We start from the raw sequence: 14,643 nt of genomic DNA, 5'->3' as shown, positions 1-14,643 counted from the left end.
AATATCATTGTTTAATACACTTTAAAAACTTTAAATGTTCCACCAGGACTTAGTGCCACTGACAGAAATACAAATCTCCAACCTGAAATGACGACACAACATAATTATCTAGGTCCCGTAAATATCATTTTCATTCCGTCAATATGTCATGGAAGTAAGAGGAGCCTGACCTCTGTAGTGACCGTGCAATGATCTTTTTACGACAGTAGACACAAGCAGTGTCAGCATGAACTCCCTCGGCCTGTTCTGACCGGGTCTTATGTCACTCTTGTTATTCGTGTGTATTTATGTGTTGGCGTGTGAGGTTGAAAGTTTGTTGTTGAGAGTGAGTCATGTGCTTGAAGTGTGCCTGTGTTTTACGGCATTGTATCTATGTGTATTGTATTGTTTGGCTATCTATGTGTCTTCTGTCACATCGAGAGTATTTAGTTTGGCTTAATGTGTTTTTCCCTGAGGCTGTTTTCAAGCCCAACTGTTAGCATGCAACTCGGTCCCTCTGTTCATTGTCAAAGTTGAATGTTGCTTTTTGGTCAAGGTTGTGCAAGTGCTGGACTAATGGTGAAATAATGTATCTGATATTAACAAGCTCCATTCACAGGGGAATCAATTATTTACTGCTTTCTTGTGCATTCTTTCTTAACAGCTGCTCTGTAACTTTTTCTAGACTGGTTTCATAACGGCAGTAATTTGCTAACTCTGTTATACATCAGATTTTATTAGCTTTTACATGAACGGTTTGCTTTTTGCCTGATTACACTGCTCTCTGGCAATGACAGTTAAGACAGAGAAGTCTTTTCTTCATGTGAAGAGTATTCACATTTGAATTACTTCTCCCTCCTCCTTCCTGCAGGGTTTTTTCCGGCGGACGATCCGTCTGAAGCTGGAGTACGACAAATGTGAGCGCCGCTGCAAGATCCTGAAGAAGAACCGTAACAAGTGCCAATACTGCCGCTTCCAGAAGTGCCTGTCAGTGGGCATGTCCCACAACGGTGAGTCCTGCTGGACGAGGCAGATCCAGGCACACACACACACACACACACACACACACGCACACACACGGTTCATGTTACTTGTAAACACACACTACTAGCACACTTCTGCAGATGCCGAGAGAGATAGAGTCGGCACGTACACACATAATTAGAACACACATAAGTAATTGAACACCACAGTTGGGTTTTGAGTTGCATGTTAAGGCAAGTCACTAACTGAACACTAAAGCCGGCTCTGGGACTGATTCCTAAAAGTTCACTCATTTAAACATTTCCAAATCTTCCTTTCTTTAGAAAAAGAGCACTCAGATCTGCAACTCACTCGTGCACAGTACTTCAAGTGCAGTGTGCATGTTGCAGATTTCAAATTGCCAGAGTCATATTGAAAAGCAATTTGAACTCAACGACCTCTTGAACAAGGAGGGAAGTCACATGACTGAGTGAATCTTTCAATGTCATTAAATGATTCCTAGCCCCAAAGCTCAGCTCTCCAAACAGATCTGAATATGAAGAAAACAAAGTTTCAAGAGGCCAATATCTCAGAGGGGAGTATTATTCAAGCTTGATATACTTCCTGCGCTTTGTTTTTAAAATTATCATAATCATTTATCTTTTTCCAGCACTTTGAAGGATCTATTAGTGATTTTTTGTGAAAAATACATTTTGCATAAAAGGAAAACACTAAATAGAAACATTTTAAATAATCAGAAAAAGTCACAATTAAAGGTAAAAAAAATCCTTTCAATTATAAAGTTCAAAGTTGGATTATTTCTTATTAAATTAATTAATCTTACATTTTCTCTCATAATGACTTTTTTTGTTTTTAATTCATTAATCCTAAAACTAGGGTAGCCTTAAGCAGACACGCAGCCATACCTTCCATTCATTCAGTTTTCCTGGGATGATGGCTGATGTCAGCGCTTTTGATTCACTCGCAGCACCATCTGGCCTTTCACAGACCAGTCTATTCTTTATTAGATCGCTTGAAAAATTACCTATTTGTAATCTTTGAATAGTGAGATACTTTCATGCGTCATAATGAGAGGAGCAGCTTTGAATTCTAAGTTAAGATCTTGAGACAAACAGAAACAAACAAACAGAAAATGAGTTTTCGTGCGAAAACATGGTAAATGCAATGCATGGATGCATCTCCGCTGAGGGCCTCCGTAAACATCTAGTCTGAAAATCAAAGCTCCTGTGAGGAACTTTGAGTTCTTGTTGATTCTGGCACCCCCTGTGGACAAGTGGTACCTCTTTTACCACTGATTTTGTCCTGGACATGCAGAAGTCATTTTTAGAAAAACTAAAAAGTCTCATCCTGCTTTATTTTAACACCTAAAAGTATTACTCATCAAAACTTTTTGCTGTGGAAATTTTTAATTAAGGCTGTTTCAGCAGCGTGTGGCTAATCACACCTACCCTCCACCAGAGGTTTCAGATAACAAAAATGTCCAGTGGAAATATCCAGTCTGCATGTGTTTGTTCTTATTTGCTTTGTAGGTCTCTAAAAGACATCAATATTCATTTCAGTCTGTTTCGTAACCAGCTAAAAACCCCTCACAGGAGCTTTAAACACAACTTTGGCATTCAGCCAAAACACATGCGCCTTCAGAAATCTGTAAACATCGCAAACACAGTATTTCAACTCCTTTGAAACCTCTCATCAGGTTTTTTTTTACTTATCTTATCTCTTTTCAGAAATATTGAGCTTGAAGTAGAAGATTCTGGTGAACACTGTTTACTCGGTGTAAACATACAGCATGGCATGCTGACCTCAGGTCAAGGCCAGTGTGCTGATTGGGGAGAGAAAAATCCCTGTTTGCATGAGAGGTTCGTTTTTAGAGACATCAGTGTTCTTTTAGTAGAAAGATCAGAAAGGTCAATGCAATCTGAGGGTTTACATATAGACTGAGCACACTGCAGATGTTTCATCCTGATGGCAGCGATCCAGAGGCTGGACTGAGCAGCTTTAATCTGTACCATGAGGTTTCAGGAAAACGACACAGCACTGGTCTTGATGGTGTTACAGTAAGACCTTTACAGCCCAGCAGCAGTAGTAGTATTTCTGTCAGCTGCACTTCCTCTTACGGTATGTCTGTATTGAGTTTCATCGGCCTGAATGTAACATAAGAGGGGGAGGAAGGAGATTTGAGACCAGTGTAACCTGATCTTTTGAGATCCACAGGACAGCATTACTGCTAATTTTGGACCTTTGTGTTTGTGTTGGTATTGACCCTCGGCTGATATCAAAACTCAAGCTGAAGACACTGGATTTACCTGAATAGCATGCCTCAGCAGCACTAACTATAATGACCTTATAATTGAAGTGGAATCATGCAATGCTTTAAATCTTTTCTGAATTTTGTCACAGCAACATCCCTTGCAACAGAGATCCTTCATTATCTCTTAAACATTAGTGAATGCAGGAACTTGATGATTACGCCTAATAGCAGCTTGTATGTCATGCACCGACAGGATCACAGTAATAAACATCATTGAATGGTTTTATATGAGAGGAAATGTGTAAAGGGAAGCAGTAAACGGCTTGAATCCTCAGTCGTTGAAACACGGATTGACAGACTGTCCCCCTCCCACCTTTTAGCCCCCTCCCCTCTGGCCTCACAGACTCATCCCCTCACACCACTTCTTGGGACTTATGCTCAGCTTAGCATCACTCACTTCCTCTCATCTTAATTAGACTTGGCTCCTGCCCAGGCGTCCACCGTGGAGCTTTAGCAGCTTCAGACGCTCCATCCACTTTGCGAGCAGTAATCTAATGGGCCCTCATGCTGTCTGCTCGCTCTGTATTTCATCCCCGCTCAGTGCCGCTCAGCCTGCCTGGATCTGTTGCAGCAGTGGGTGGCTTGTAGGAAAAACAGTGGAAATCAGATCTCCTTTTGTGCTTTTATAGTCTCGTAAAACACAGGCGGTAGGTGCAGCTGGAAGTTGGCTTGTCAGGAAGAGATTTGTGTATGTTTGTGTATGTGTGTATGTGTTTACAGGAGGGTGCATCAGCTTATGCCCATTTAAATTGGCGCGGAGGGGTTAAGAACAGTTCACCTCTAATCTCATTAGTTAAATGGGATCAGGCCGTCTGAGAGATGCTTGCAGCCTCTTGAAGAAAAACAACTTTTGTAATTTAAAACAGATTTCTAACGCATCTTGTAATATGTAGGAACCTGTGCATGAACAGGGAAGAAACTTTTACCTCGTTCTTAAGTTTTTAAAAAAAACTGATTATCTATATAAATTCTTATCTTTTATATCATCACATATCATGTAAAAGAGTGCAATAGATTTCTACTAATTTATACAATTTTCATTTTGGTCTCCCTCTATGATGTATGTCTGCACAAAGGATGTTTGCTCATAAACAAATCGTATACTTCCTGCACATAGACAGCAACTTACAACTATATTTCTTTTCCTTTGTCTCGAGGAGGGAGAAATAATGTTAGTATTTCCAGGTCTCAAAGCTCGCACCTTAATGCTCATTATTAACCATTGTGTTTGTTTACTACTAGACACACTTTTTTACTCCCACAATGCTACTGTGCTGATGTAAGCGTAACCCCGCCTGCAGAGAGCGTTTGTCTTCGTCAGCAGTTGGAAATATGACATACAGTATCGGGTAATGAGTCCTCTAAAATGTATATAACGATAACGGCGTTATCAAGTTTAAAAAGTAATGAATTATGCAACTAGTTACCGAAGATAGTTGTGGAATTACAGTAACGCGTTACTTAGTAATGGGTTACTTAGTAATGGGTTACTTAGTAATGGGTTACTTACAACACTGATTACAAATAGAGGTGTGAAAAAATATCGATACAGCAATATATCCCGATACTTTGACATCCGATATAATAGCGATATTTCAACTAAAATACCACTTCAGTATTTCAAAAACAATCAAGTGGAAAAGCTGTTTTCAATCAAATAGTTTTGACTTAATTTGTCCTATCAAATTGAGTAATATTGTGTGATTTACATATACACCATCTCTATTTTTTCCTTAGTTCACTGTGTAGAACAGTGGTGTTCAAACTTTTTTCAAAGAGGGCCACATTTGATGTTGTCAGAATACCTCAGGGCCAGTGGCTCCTACTGAGACTGAGTAATCCTAAAAGTTATATATGAAATCTCTATTTGATAACAATTATATTAAACATTTTCTCAATAAAACAGTAACTAGGAAGTCCTCAGGTCTCTTCAAGCCATGTAAACTTCATCTTCTTCTGGAGGAAAATGTTTTTCAGGTCGGGCAATGTGGGAAAAATATTGGATCATTATTTTTCTATGGCAGGATCACGATCTGGATTTCATCACACTTCTTTTTCATGTTGTTTTTTAGACTTTTCTGACCAGAAGACAACAATTTAAGAACTAAATAATTATTTTCCTGAGTTCTGAACAATTTTTATGCATCAAATTTTGCCTTTTCTGCACAATTACATAATTTTGATCTTGTCTCGTGTCCTCTTTTGTGTCTTCTGAACTTTAAGTGTTCATCAAGAACATTTTCACATCATGATAAAAACAGTAATTTTAAAACCTGTCAACTTTAAGAGTTCTTGTGTTTCTTCTTTATTGCCATCTTGCAGAATTCCCAGTGCTTTGGCTTTAAACAGGTTGTCCATATGAAGCTTTTTGAGACGTTTCTGGATTGACTTTAGTTTTGTTTGTGCGCTTGAAAGAAACTGCAAATGTACAGATTAATTAGAAGGTGATTAATTTCTGTGCTATAAATAACACAATTTAAGATGGAAGCTTGGGGCCAGAAATAAATGGTCCTTGGGCCGCGATTGGCCCCCGGGACGTACTTTGGACACCCCTGGTGTAGAATATCGCAATATATCACAATATTGTGACATCGTGATATATCGTGATACTATCGTATGGTGACCCAAGTATCGTGATGTGTATCGTATCGTGAGGTTCTTGCCAATACTCACCCCTAATTACAAATTAAGATGATGTGATGTGAGTGTGCAGGCAATCATACAACAAGTGCCATTTTATGCATTTGCTATCATTATTTTTTGAGTCACACCACATAATTTGCAGCTTTTGAGGTTCTTCTGTTCTTTCTCTTTTGCACACCTTCCTCATTTTCACATCTCAGTTTATAGACTCATCCACAGAAAACTATAAAACCTTTATGACATTCTCCTGAAAACTTTCACCCATTTGAAATTGCGTCCGATCTGTAATGACAGCAACTCAAACCAGACTGGACAACATGTACTCACCTGTGTTGACCCATCATAAGCTGCTGTTGTGGAATGTCTCAAATAATTATGATTGACGGCTTCCCAGCACCACTCTGTGAAAACTGTAGTGCTGTTCAGGACAGTGTGACATGACCACCACAACAACACACCTCTGCCCTTGCGTACAACCTTTTGTTCCTATTAGACATCATTGTGAACAGTCACAGAGTAAGACTGCCTGAATGTTGAAAACTGAAATAGACATAGTTGATGTTAAATCACCTTCTATGGTAAACTGCTCACTGTTTTTCTGACCTCCTGGCCTCTCTTGGAAAGATTATTTTCATTGGATTTAGTGTGCGCTTCTTGTTCTGGCACTGTTCTGTTTGCAGAACTGGTTGCTGCCATCCTTTTTTTAATAGCCAGAAAAAAAAAATTTTTTTTTAAAGAAGCTGATTTTAAAAAGAAAGCCTTAGGCTGTACATTGGTCCAGATATAATAGTGATTAATTTACAAATACATCAAGAAATGCCAGACTTAGATAGAATCACAGATGGACCCCATGTCTTTGATTCAGTGGATTAGACTTTCACTGATTATGACATTATGTTTGTAAAGGAAACACAGTGTAAGATGATCATGTTTAAAGTACCACACAGACAGAATACTGCCCTCAGATCCATGTGTTTGAAAAAATAAGGCTTTGGCATCAGATGTCTGGAAAATACTCAAAGATGTTGAACAGCCTGAGCCCTGCTTTCCCAATTTTCATTGGCGCCATTTTGAAACATATCATTGCCACTCCACCTCAAATTTTATTTGGATAGTTTGTTATAGTTTTTGGAAAAGACAAATGTTTTTTTTCTATGCTTGTGTCGACTTGGATTCGTTGTACTTGTGGAGCGTCTTTGTAGAAATTTCCCAAGCGACTCCTCTGACATTAGCATCTTGAATTGGAGACGATTGCTGTGCTGTGACGAGTCAAGCATTCTTTCCTCCTTTTGTTCTCATATAGCAGTTTAAATTGTCTGTTTCTGTTAATAATAACACAATTGAATCTAATCTAATTTCATGTATTATGTTTTCAATGTAACACTGTATGTATTATTTCTGCAACTGTAGTCTAAGTTTGTGTTTGTTTGCTCTCTACAGCTATCCGTTTTGGTCGGATGCCGCAGTCGGAGAAGCTAAAGCTGAAGGCGGAGATGGTGACAGGAGACAGGGAGGTAGAAGACCCCCAGCTAGCCGACCAGAAGACGCTGGCTCGGCAGATTTATGAGGCCTACCTCAAGAACTTCAACATGAACAAGACCAAGGCTCGAACCATCCTCACTGGCAAGACCAGCACTCCTGTACGTTTGTTAATAGCCGTGGCTCTGTGTGTGTGAGATGTGTGTGTGGGTGGAGTGTTTGTGGTTGTTTTAAGAAAAACTGAATTTCTTCACAGGTCCAGGTCATGTTGTCTTGAAACTTTTGAATTTATTTTCCCTTCTGGACTGATTCATATTTATTCTGAGCACATCCAAAATTTGCAATCAAGCTAATGTCTCAATACAATCTGGCCGCCACTACCTCAGAGAGTATGTGCTGCCAGCCAATGACAGAAATAACTTTCTCAATCAGCACTGCAAGCCAACTCACAAGCTGGACAAGGAGACATCTGTTTGCACCGAACAGATATAAAGAGCCAGTATTTGAGCACATCACTTCTCTCTTTGCTGCCTCTTTCCCTCCATGCCTGCACTCTTTTGATCTGCCATCCCGAATCTCACCCAGAAAAATCAGCCTGCAGCGTCTCTTTCATTTTCTTTATGATCAGGAAAAAAAGCAGACAAGTGGAGAGGTCAGACATGAATCCTGGAGTTGTTGTGAACTTCATGGATGGATTTGTGTAGGTGTGAAATAGGTCAAGAGGGACAGGTCAGTCCAGGCGCACACCATTGTTCAAACACAGACTTTTCCCACATCCACTGGAGATCAAAGCTCTAGGTAGATAAGCGTGCTTATAGAGCACACAGGGAGACTGTGGGATATGCAGCTATTGACAACAAGCTCATGTGCTTTGATCTGCTCTTGATTTTAAAAGGATGCATTGTGTCACAGGACTTTTATGCAACTCAGAAGGTCTCTTAAAAGTCATATTATAGTGTTTGAAACAGATGCTCACATGTTGCATAACTTTGATTGTGAGGCTTTTGGTTATGAAAGAACAACTTTCCACCGTTAAAATCAAGAGATCTTAGATTTTTGACCTGCCGAATATTCAAGAAGTAAGGGTTGATCTAGATTATTAACTTATTTTCAGCCAGTCAATGCCTGTAAGTAAGATCCTCTTACAGATGCCTGTAGGAACCGGATTCTCATGTTGAGTCATCAGTCTCAATGTCTGGGAGGAATAATGAGCCATAACTGTATCACTGTTGGCTCTGATTTGTGTACTGTGAATAAATACCATTTATATCTCCTGACTCGACTGGTTTTGCAGTGGTTTAATTAATCTGACAGCATGTCAGATCTTGACTGGAGGATTTAAGTCTAACAGAAAACAAGAAGCTGAAGTAATGGCAAGTTGCTGCTGTTGCCCTAGGCTACTCTGTGCTCCGGATAATGTAATAATAGAGTAAGGTTTATATTTAGAATAATTCAGTTTTATCCCTCAGGCTGTGACTGATGATTAAATTGCTATTGATCAATCAGTCAGTTAATCCTCTCATGGACTTCTGTGACAAAGTTAACTATAAAAAAGGACAAGAACAATGCAAGAAGACTGCATTGCTCTTAACCGTAGCTATGCTGGCACTGTGGCTTTCATGATTACTGTGTTGATCTTAAGGTTATTTGGCTGACCAGGCTGTTATCAATGCTGAAATGTGTCAACGCAAGAGTAGGATTGACATGATTGTACCAAAAGTCAGGGTGCCCCAAAAGATAAGGCCCCCTTTGCTAATCTTGTGACCTTTCTACATAGCACCACCGTCAGGTCAAAATTTGATTACATATAAAACCTGCAAACTGAAGACATTTCTATTTTACAAATGGCTGTAGATAGATAGATAGATAGATAGATAGATAGATAGATGGATAGATGGATAGATAGATAGATAGATAGATAGATAGATAGATAGATAGATAGATAGATAGATAGATGGATAGATAGATAGATAGATAGAGAGATAGATGGATAGATAGATAGATAGATAGATAGATAGATAGATAGATAGATAGATAGATAGATAGATAGATAGATAGATAGATAGATAGATAGATGGATAGATATATAGATGGATAGATAGATAGATAGATAGATAGATAGATAGATAGATAGATAGATAGATAGATAGATAGATGGATAGAGAGATAGATAGATAGATAGATAGATAGATAGATAGATAGATAGATAGATAGATAGATCTTTATTTGTCCTTAATAAGGAGATTTGTTGTCACCGTCTGTACAAGAAAACATGTATAAAACACAAATAAACAATAAAAATCCACCCAGCCTCACAACAATGGTGCACATCATCCCATATATATACACACCAGACACATATACACACCGGACACATTACATGGGCATTTTATTTAGCTGTGCTACAAAGCTTCTGCCAAACTGGGCTCGCCTACAGTATGGGGATCTGTATCTGTGACCAGATGGGAGTTTTGTGAAGACTGAGTAGAGGGGGTGTTGGGGGTCCAGTGTTATAGTGCGTGCTCTGCGTATGATGGCTCTGTTGTTGAGGTCAGACAGGTTGTGTTAGCATGCTATAATTCCACACAGACAAAGTAAACACTGTCAACACAATTCTTGCTTAAGATTAGATGCTAGCATTTAGCTTAAAGTCCTCTCAACAACTTGCATCGTGTCATCATATTTTTTATATGAGATATCCAAAAAATGGAAGACTTTCCCTTTACTAACAAGTGTTAGCATGCTATAATTCAACACAGAGATAAAAAAAAACAGCTTAAATATTTGTCTTGCCAAAAACCAGACATTAGCATTTAGCTCAAAGTATCATGTAGCCTCACAGAACAGCTAGCATGGCTGTGTAAACTCTTATCTTCTTGCTACTTGTAGCTCTTTGCCAGTTAAAGTGCTGTAGTCCTGTGAACACCTTGGAGTTTTTCCATCCAACAGCCTCTGGAGCATAAAATATCACTAAATAGACTCACTGTTAATGCGTTGAAGCTGTTAGTTTGAAATAAATGCTAATAGGGTAGCACCATTTGCTTTCAGTAAACAGTATTATTATTTCTAGCAAGAAGACGACCTACAAACCACTTTGAACTTCTAAAAGGTTGAAGCTGGAAGGTCTAGGAGAGTAATAATGTTGTTGTGGGAATCCTAAGAATCAACATGGGCTGTTTACCCCAATGGAGTATGTCCCCTGTGGTTTATGGTGACAATAACATGAGGCGATGTATCCATTAGGAAAACTTAAGATATTAAGTGTAGGCCTATACATTGAACAAGTGAGTGCACAAGGACAAGCCATTTGTCTGAAACATTGCCTTTCTGAAGAAGTATTTTATTTACATTTAACATTATGAACTTAAAATGTAGTCTTATGAAATTTAACATTAGCCTTTTCAGATGTTCTTTGTGCTTAATATGACAACTTGTTATTCATTTTAAAATATGTGTCAAAGGTTATATGACAAGCGTGGTTTGCTGACGTACAAGTGCCTTCAAAATAAACAGCACACTCACATGTCCCTCATACTTTCCCTTGTTACTGTAGCCCACATTTAGAACAGCATTCATTAGTCAAGGCTCTGATAGTGATGTGCAGCAACAGTTGTAGCTGCTGCTCAGGTGTTGTAACAAGTCAGCTGTGGGAACAGTGACTCAACTTTTAACACGTACCAGCTATAATCACCTGCTGACATAACTTCTTACTTTTAAGTACCCATGTATATCTGATGACAATATTCATGTGTGCATGATAAAATATTGTCAGATGACTGTGCCAGAGTTTCAAATATATACCCTTATTGTTCTTTACAATTACAGTTTTCTTCTTTGCTCTAAGACAGCTTTACTTCCACTTCATCATCTACTTATATTTTACATCAAATTATTTCTGCTTAAACCGAAGTTCGACTGTTAAGACTGACATTCATAATTATGTAGCCGTAGGGTCAAAGACGGTTACTATGTCATGGTGGAAATACTTAAGTGCCAATAAAGGCTTTGAGCTCAGCTTCTCCTTCAGGTTAAGATTATGTGTAAACACTATAGTCACTTCAGTGTTTCATGTAGAGACGTTGCTGATTCAGCGCTTTCCATATTTATGTAGTCAAGTTTATGTCTTTAGGCCAAAAAATACAGAACACGCTGTTCTGACAATGTACTTACTCACATGTCAACTGCTAATCCACTTTTTTTTTTTCACTCAAACCTCCACATATGAATCAATCAATTAGTTAACCCTCCTGTTATGTTCGTTTCTATGGAACAGCAATAATGTTCTTGGGTCAATTTGACCCGGGGCATATTCAGTTATCCAAAAGTGTCAGAACCCCAAAAAATCGAAATACACATTTTTTTTAATCAAATTTTAACGCCATTACTAACCATTTAAATCCAGATTTGGTCCATTGGTGTTCTTTAATTCTCACATTTCATGGTTCAATGAGGATAACTTACTCGTTTTTCATTAAAATTAATGTTAAAACTTTTTTTTAATATACATTGGAAAGCCCTAAATATAAATACAATAGTTTTACATGACATTGATTTCAGTTTATCTTATTTTACTTTTTTTTTTTTTTTTATGAATCTGTCACATGCTGCCCAGATTTTTATGCTGCATTTAGCTGGTTTGGAAGGCATATATTGCCAAAAATAGACTTTAAAAAGGGTCAATTTGACACTCAACCTAACAGGAGGGTTAATCAGTTGATCAGCTAATCAACTTTTATTTATATAGTGTTAAATCACCAAAAAGGTTATCCCATTAAAAGGTCTAGACCATTTTCTTTGTGATGATATTTACCTATATTCTGCAGTAGATCATGCTTGACAAGATAAAAGTACCTTTTAACAGGTAGAACCCTTCAGCAGAACCAGACTCATTGGCCACTGGTCAGCAGCCATCTGCAGTGACCAGCTGGGCTGAGAAAGTGGGGTAGAAGAGTGGGATGGAAGAGAGAAAACATAGAAACATAAAGACAGACAATGAGATGAAAAGATAAGCAATAATGGATTATAATGTAATAATCATGTTGAGAGAAGGAGAGGAAATGCAAACAGCAAACCATAGCATACTCCAAGATGTAAATTGATATGAATGGAAACAGAAGATGAGATAGGATTCTGTGTCTCAAGTCCTCCAGCAGTTAAAGTCTATGGCAGCATAACTTGGGGCTGATCCAAGTCCACCCCCAAGAATAAGCTTTATCAATAGGGAAGGATTATATCCCACCGTTACAAGTAGAGAGGATGTATATATGCTGTTCAAAAACAAAAGTGCAGATGACTGCACAAGCCCTGCCTCCTGTACTAATCTTGGAGACTTTAGGTGCCATGAGCAGGCCTGTATTTTGTTTTGAGAGAGGTAATAGGGCACCTTGATCTCTTTGAGAAATGTGTCTGACCATCAAGGACTTTCAGCTGAAAAGAGGTGTTTAAATTCTGTTCTAGCTTTAGTAGAAAACCAGTTCAGGCTAGTGTTGGGTAAATGTATAGCTCATAACAGTTTGTCTATCGCCCACAGCCTTTCGTCATACACGACATGGATACCCTCCAGCTGGCAGAGCAGACCCTGGTGGCAAAGATGGTCGGCTCAGCGGGAGCACTTAAGGACAGGGAGGCAGAAGTTCGGATTTTCCACTGCTGCCAGTGCACATCGGTGGAAACCGTCACCGAGCTTACAGAGTTTGCAAAGTCCGTCCCGGGGTTCTCGAGCTTGGACCTCAACGACCAGGTGACTCTTTTGAAATATGGAGTGTACGAAGCTCTCTTTGCCATGCTCGCCTCCAGTATGAACAAGGATGGGCTACTTGTAGCATATGGCGCCGGCTTCATTACCCGGGAATTCCTCAAGAGCCTGCGGCGGCCTTTCAGTGACATGATGGAGCCCAAGTTCCAGTTTGCAATGAAGTTTAACGGGCTGGAGCTGGACGACAGTGACCTGGCTCTGTTTGTGGCTGCTATCATCTGCTGTGGAGGTGAGGAAGCTGGAAAAACAAAATGTTTTCTTAATTGAATAATCATCTTAATTTCTATTCGTATTCTCTTGAAGTACTTGTGCTCTATCTCCAAAGAAATCCTCTCATTTTACTAAAATAGAATGATGTTGTGAAGCAATTCTGGTACTTCCTTTCTTTTTACATCAATGTGACTGGTTTATTTTGATTTCTCTGTCATTAGACCGACCAGGCCTGGTGAATGTGGAGCACATCGAGCGAATGCAAGAGAGCATCGTGCAGGTGCTTCAGCTCCACCTGTTGGCCAATCACCCGGATGACAATTTTCTCTTCCCCAAGCTGCTCCAGAAACTTGCTGACCTACGGCAACTGGTCACTGAGCATGCACAGCTGGTGCAGGAGATCAAAAAGACAGAGGACACCTCACTGCACCCGCTCCTTCAGGAAATCTACAGAGACATGTACTGAGGGTTGTGGAGGAATAACCAGGAGGGGAACCCTACAGATCAACTCCTTTTTCTTTCAGGGACAGAGAAGGAGAGTTCTCCATAAGCTAGTTTGAACCACTAAACCCCAATAATGCAGCAAGAGTTAGCTTTGGAATCTGGTTGGCACAAAAGGTCTTTTGAGGCCTTGACACAATGCTCTCCACTCCATTGTGTGAACTTCATAGGCAGAAATATCATGTATGCAAAGATGTGATGTACAGTTGATTGAGACCCGTTACAGATACAATTGTATGCAATCTTTGACCAAACTCTGAGATTAATACGATACAATTTCAGTGAAATATTTGCAGTAACCTCTGTGGTTATCTCTCTCCTGACTCCTTGACAAGCCCGAAAACGAGGAAAGATAGTGAACTTGATAGGCGCCACTCCAGCAGTTATTTAATGTTAGATTTTTATACTGATGTCAAAGAGCAAAGAGCCATATATCCTCAGCTAACAACACCCAAATAACTTCAGTGGCAGCAGTAAAACAGTAATAATGCAGTTTTTTCAAGAAAGGCAGCTTTCATCAGGTCGGCTGTCAGTCAAAGTTGGTGATGGTTGTCCACGCACCAGCCCTCCACCATGAACCGTCACCTTTTTCTACCCATAGCAACCCTGAACATAATCATTTACCGTACTGTGAGTCTTCTAAGCCATACTTTGTTTGTAATGATACTGGAAATAACCATTGTCTTTCAAATTCCAACCTTGGTGTGGATTATAAGCATATGTAACCACAAACAAACAGGCAATCATATTTTGACACCTCAGAATAAGGTAGCAAAATCAA

General features: G+C 39.2%; 1 protein-coding gene across 1 annotated transcript in view; it reads left to right on the top strand.

Moving 5' to 3' along the window:
- pparab (peroxisome proliferator-activated receptor alpha b) overlaps positions 1-14,643 on the top strand; it is a 41,726-nt gene extending 27,083 nt beyond the window's left edge. Inside the window, exons 4-7 of the mRNA XM_034686517.1 lie at positions 851-989; positions 7,358-7,557; positions 12,927-13,380; positions 13,583-14,643. Coding sequence (XP_034542408.1) covers positions 851-989; positions 7,358-7,557; positions 12,927-13,380; positions 13,583-13,827 — 1,038 coding nt within the window. The 3' untranslated portion in view covers positions 13,828-14,643. The remainder of the gene's footprint in view (positions 1-850; positions 990-7,357; positions 7,558-12,926; positions 13,381-13,582) is intronic.

This window comes from Notolabrus celidotus, chromosome 6, assembly GCF_009762535.1.
Source record: "Notolabrus celidotus isolate fNotCel1 chromosome 6, fNotCel1.pri, whole genome shotgun sequence".
NCBI lineage: Eukaryota > Metazoa > Chordata > Actinopteri > Labriformes > Labridae > Notolabrus > Notolabrus celidotus.
This window is presented reverse-complemented; position numbering and strand designations above follow the sequence as displayed.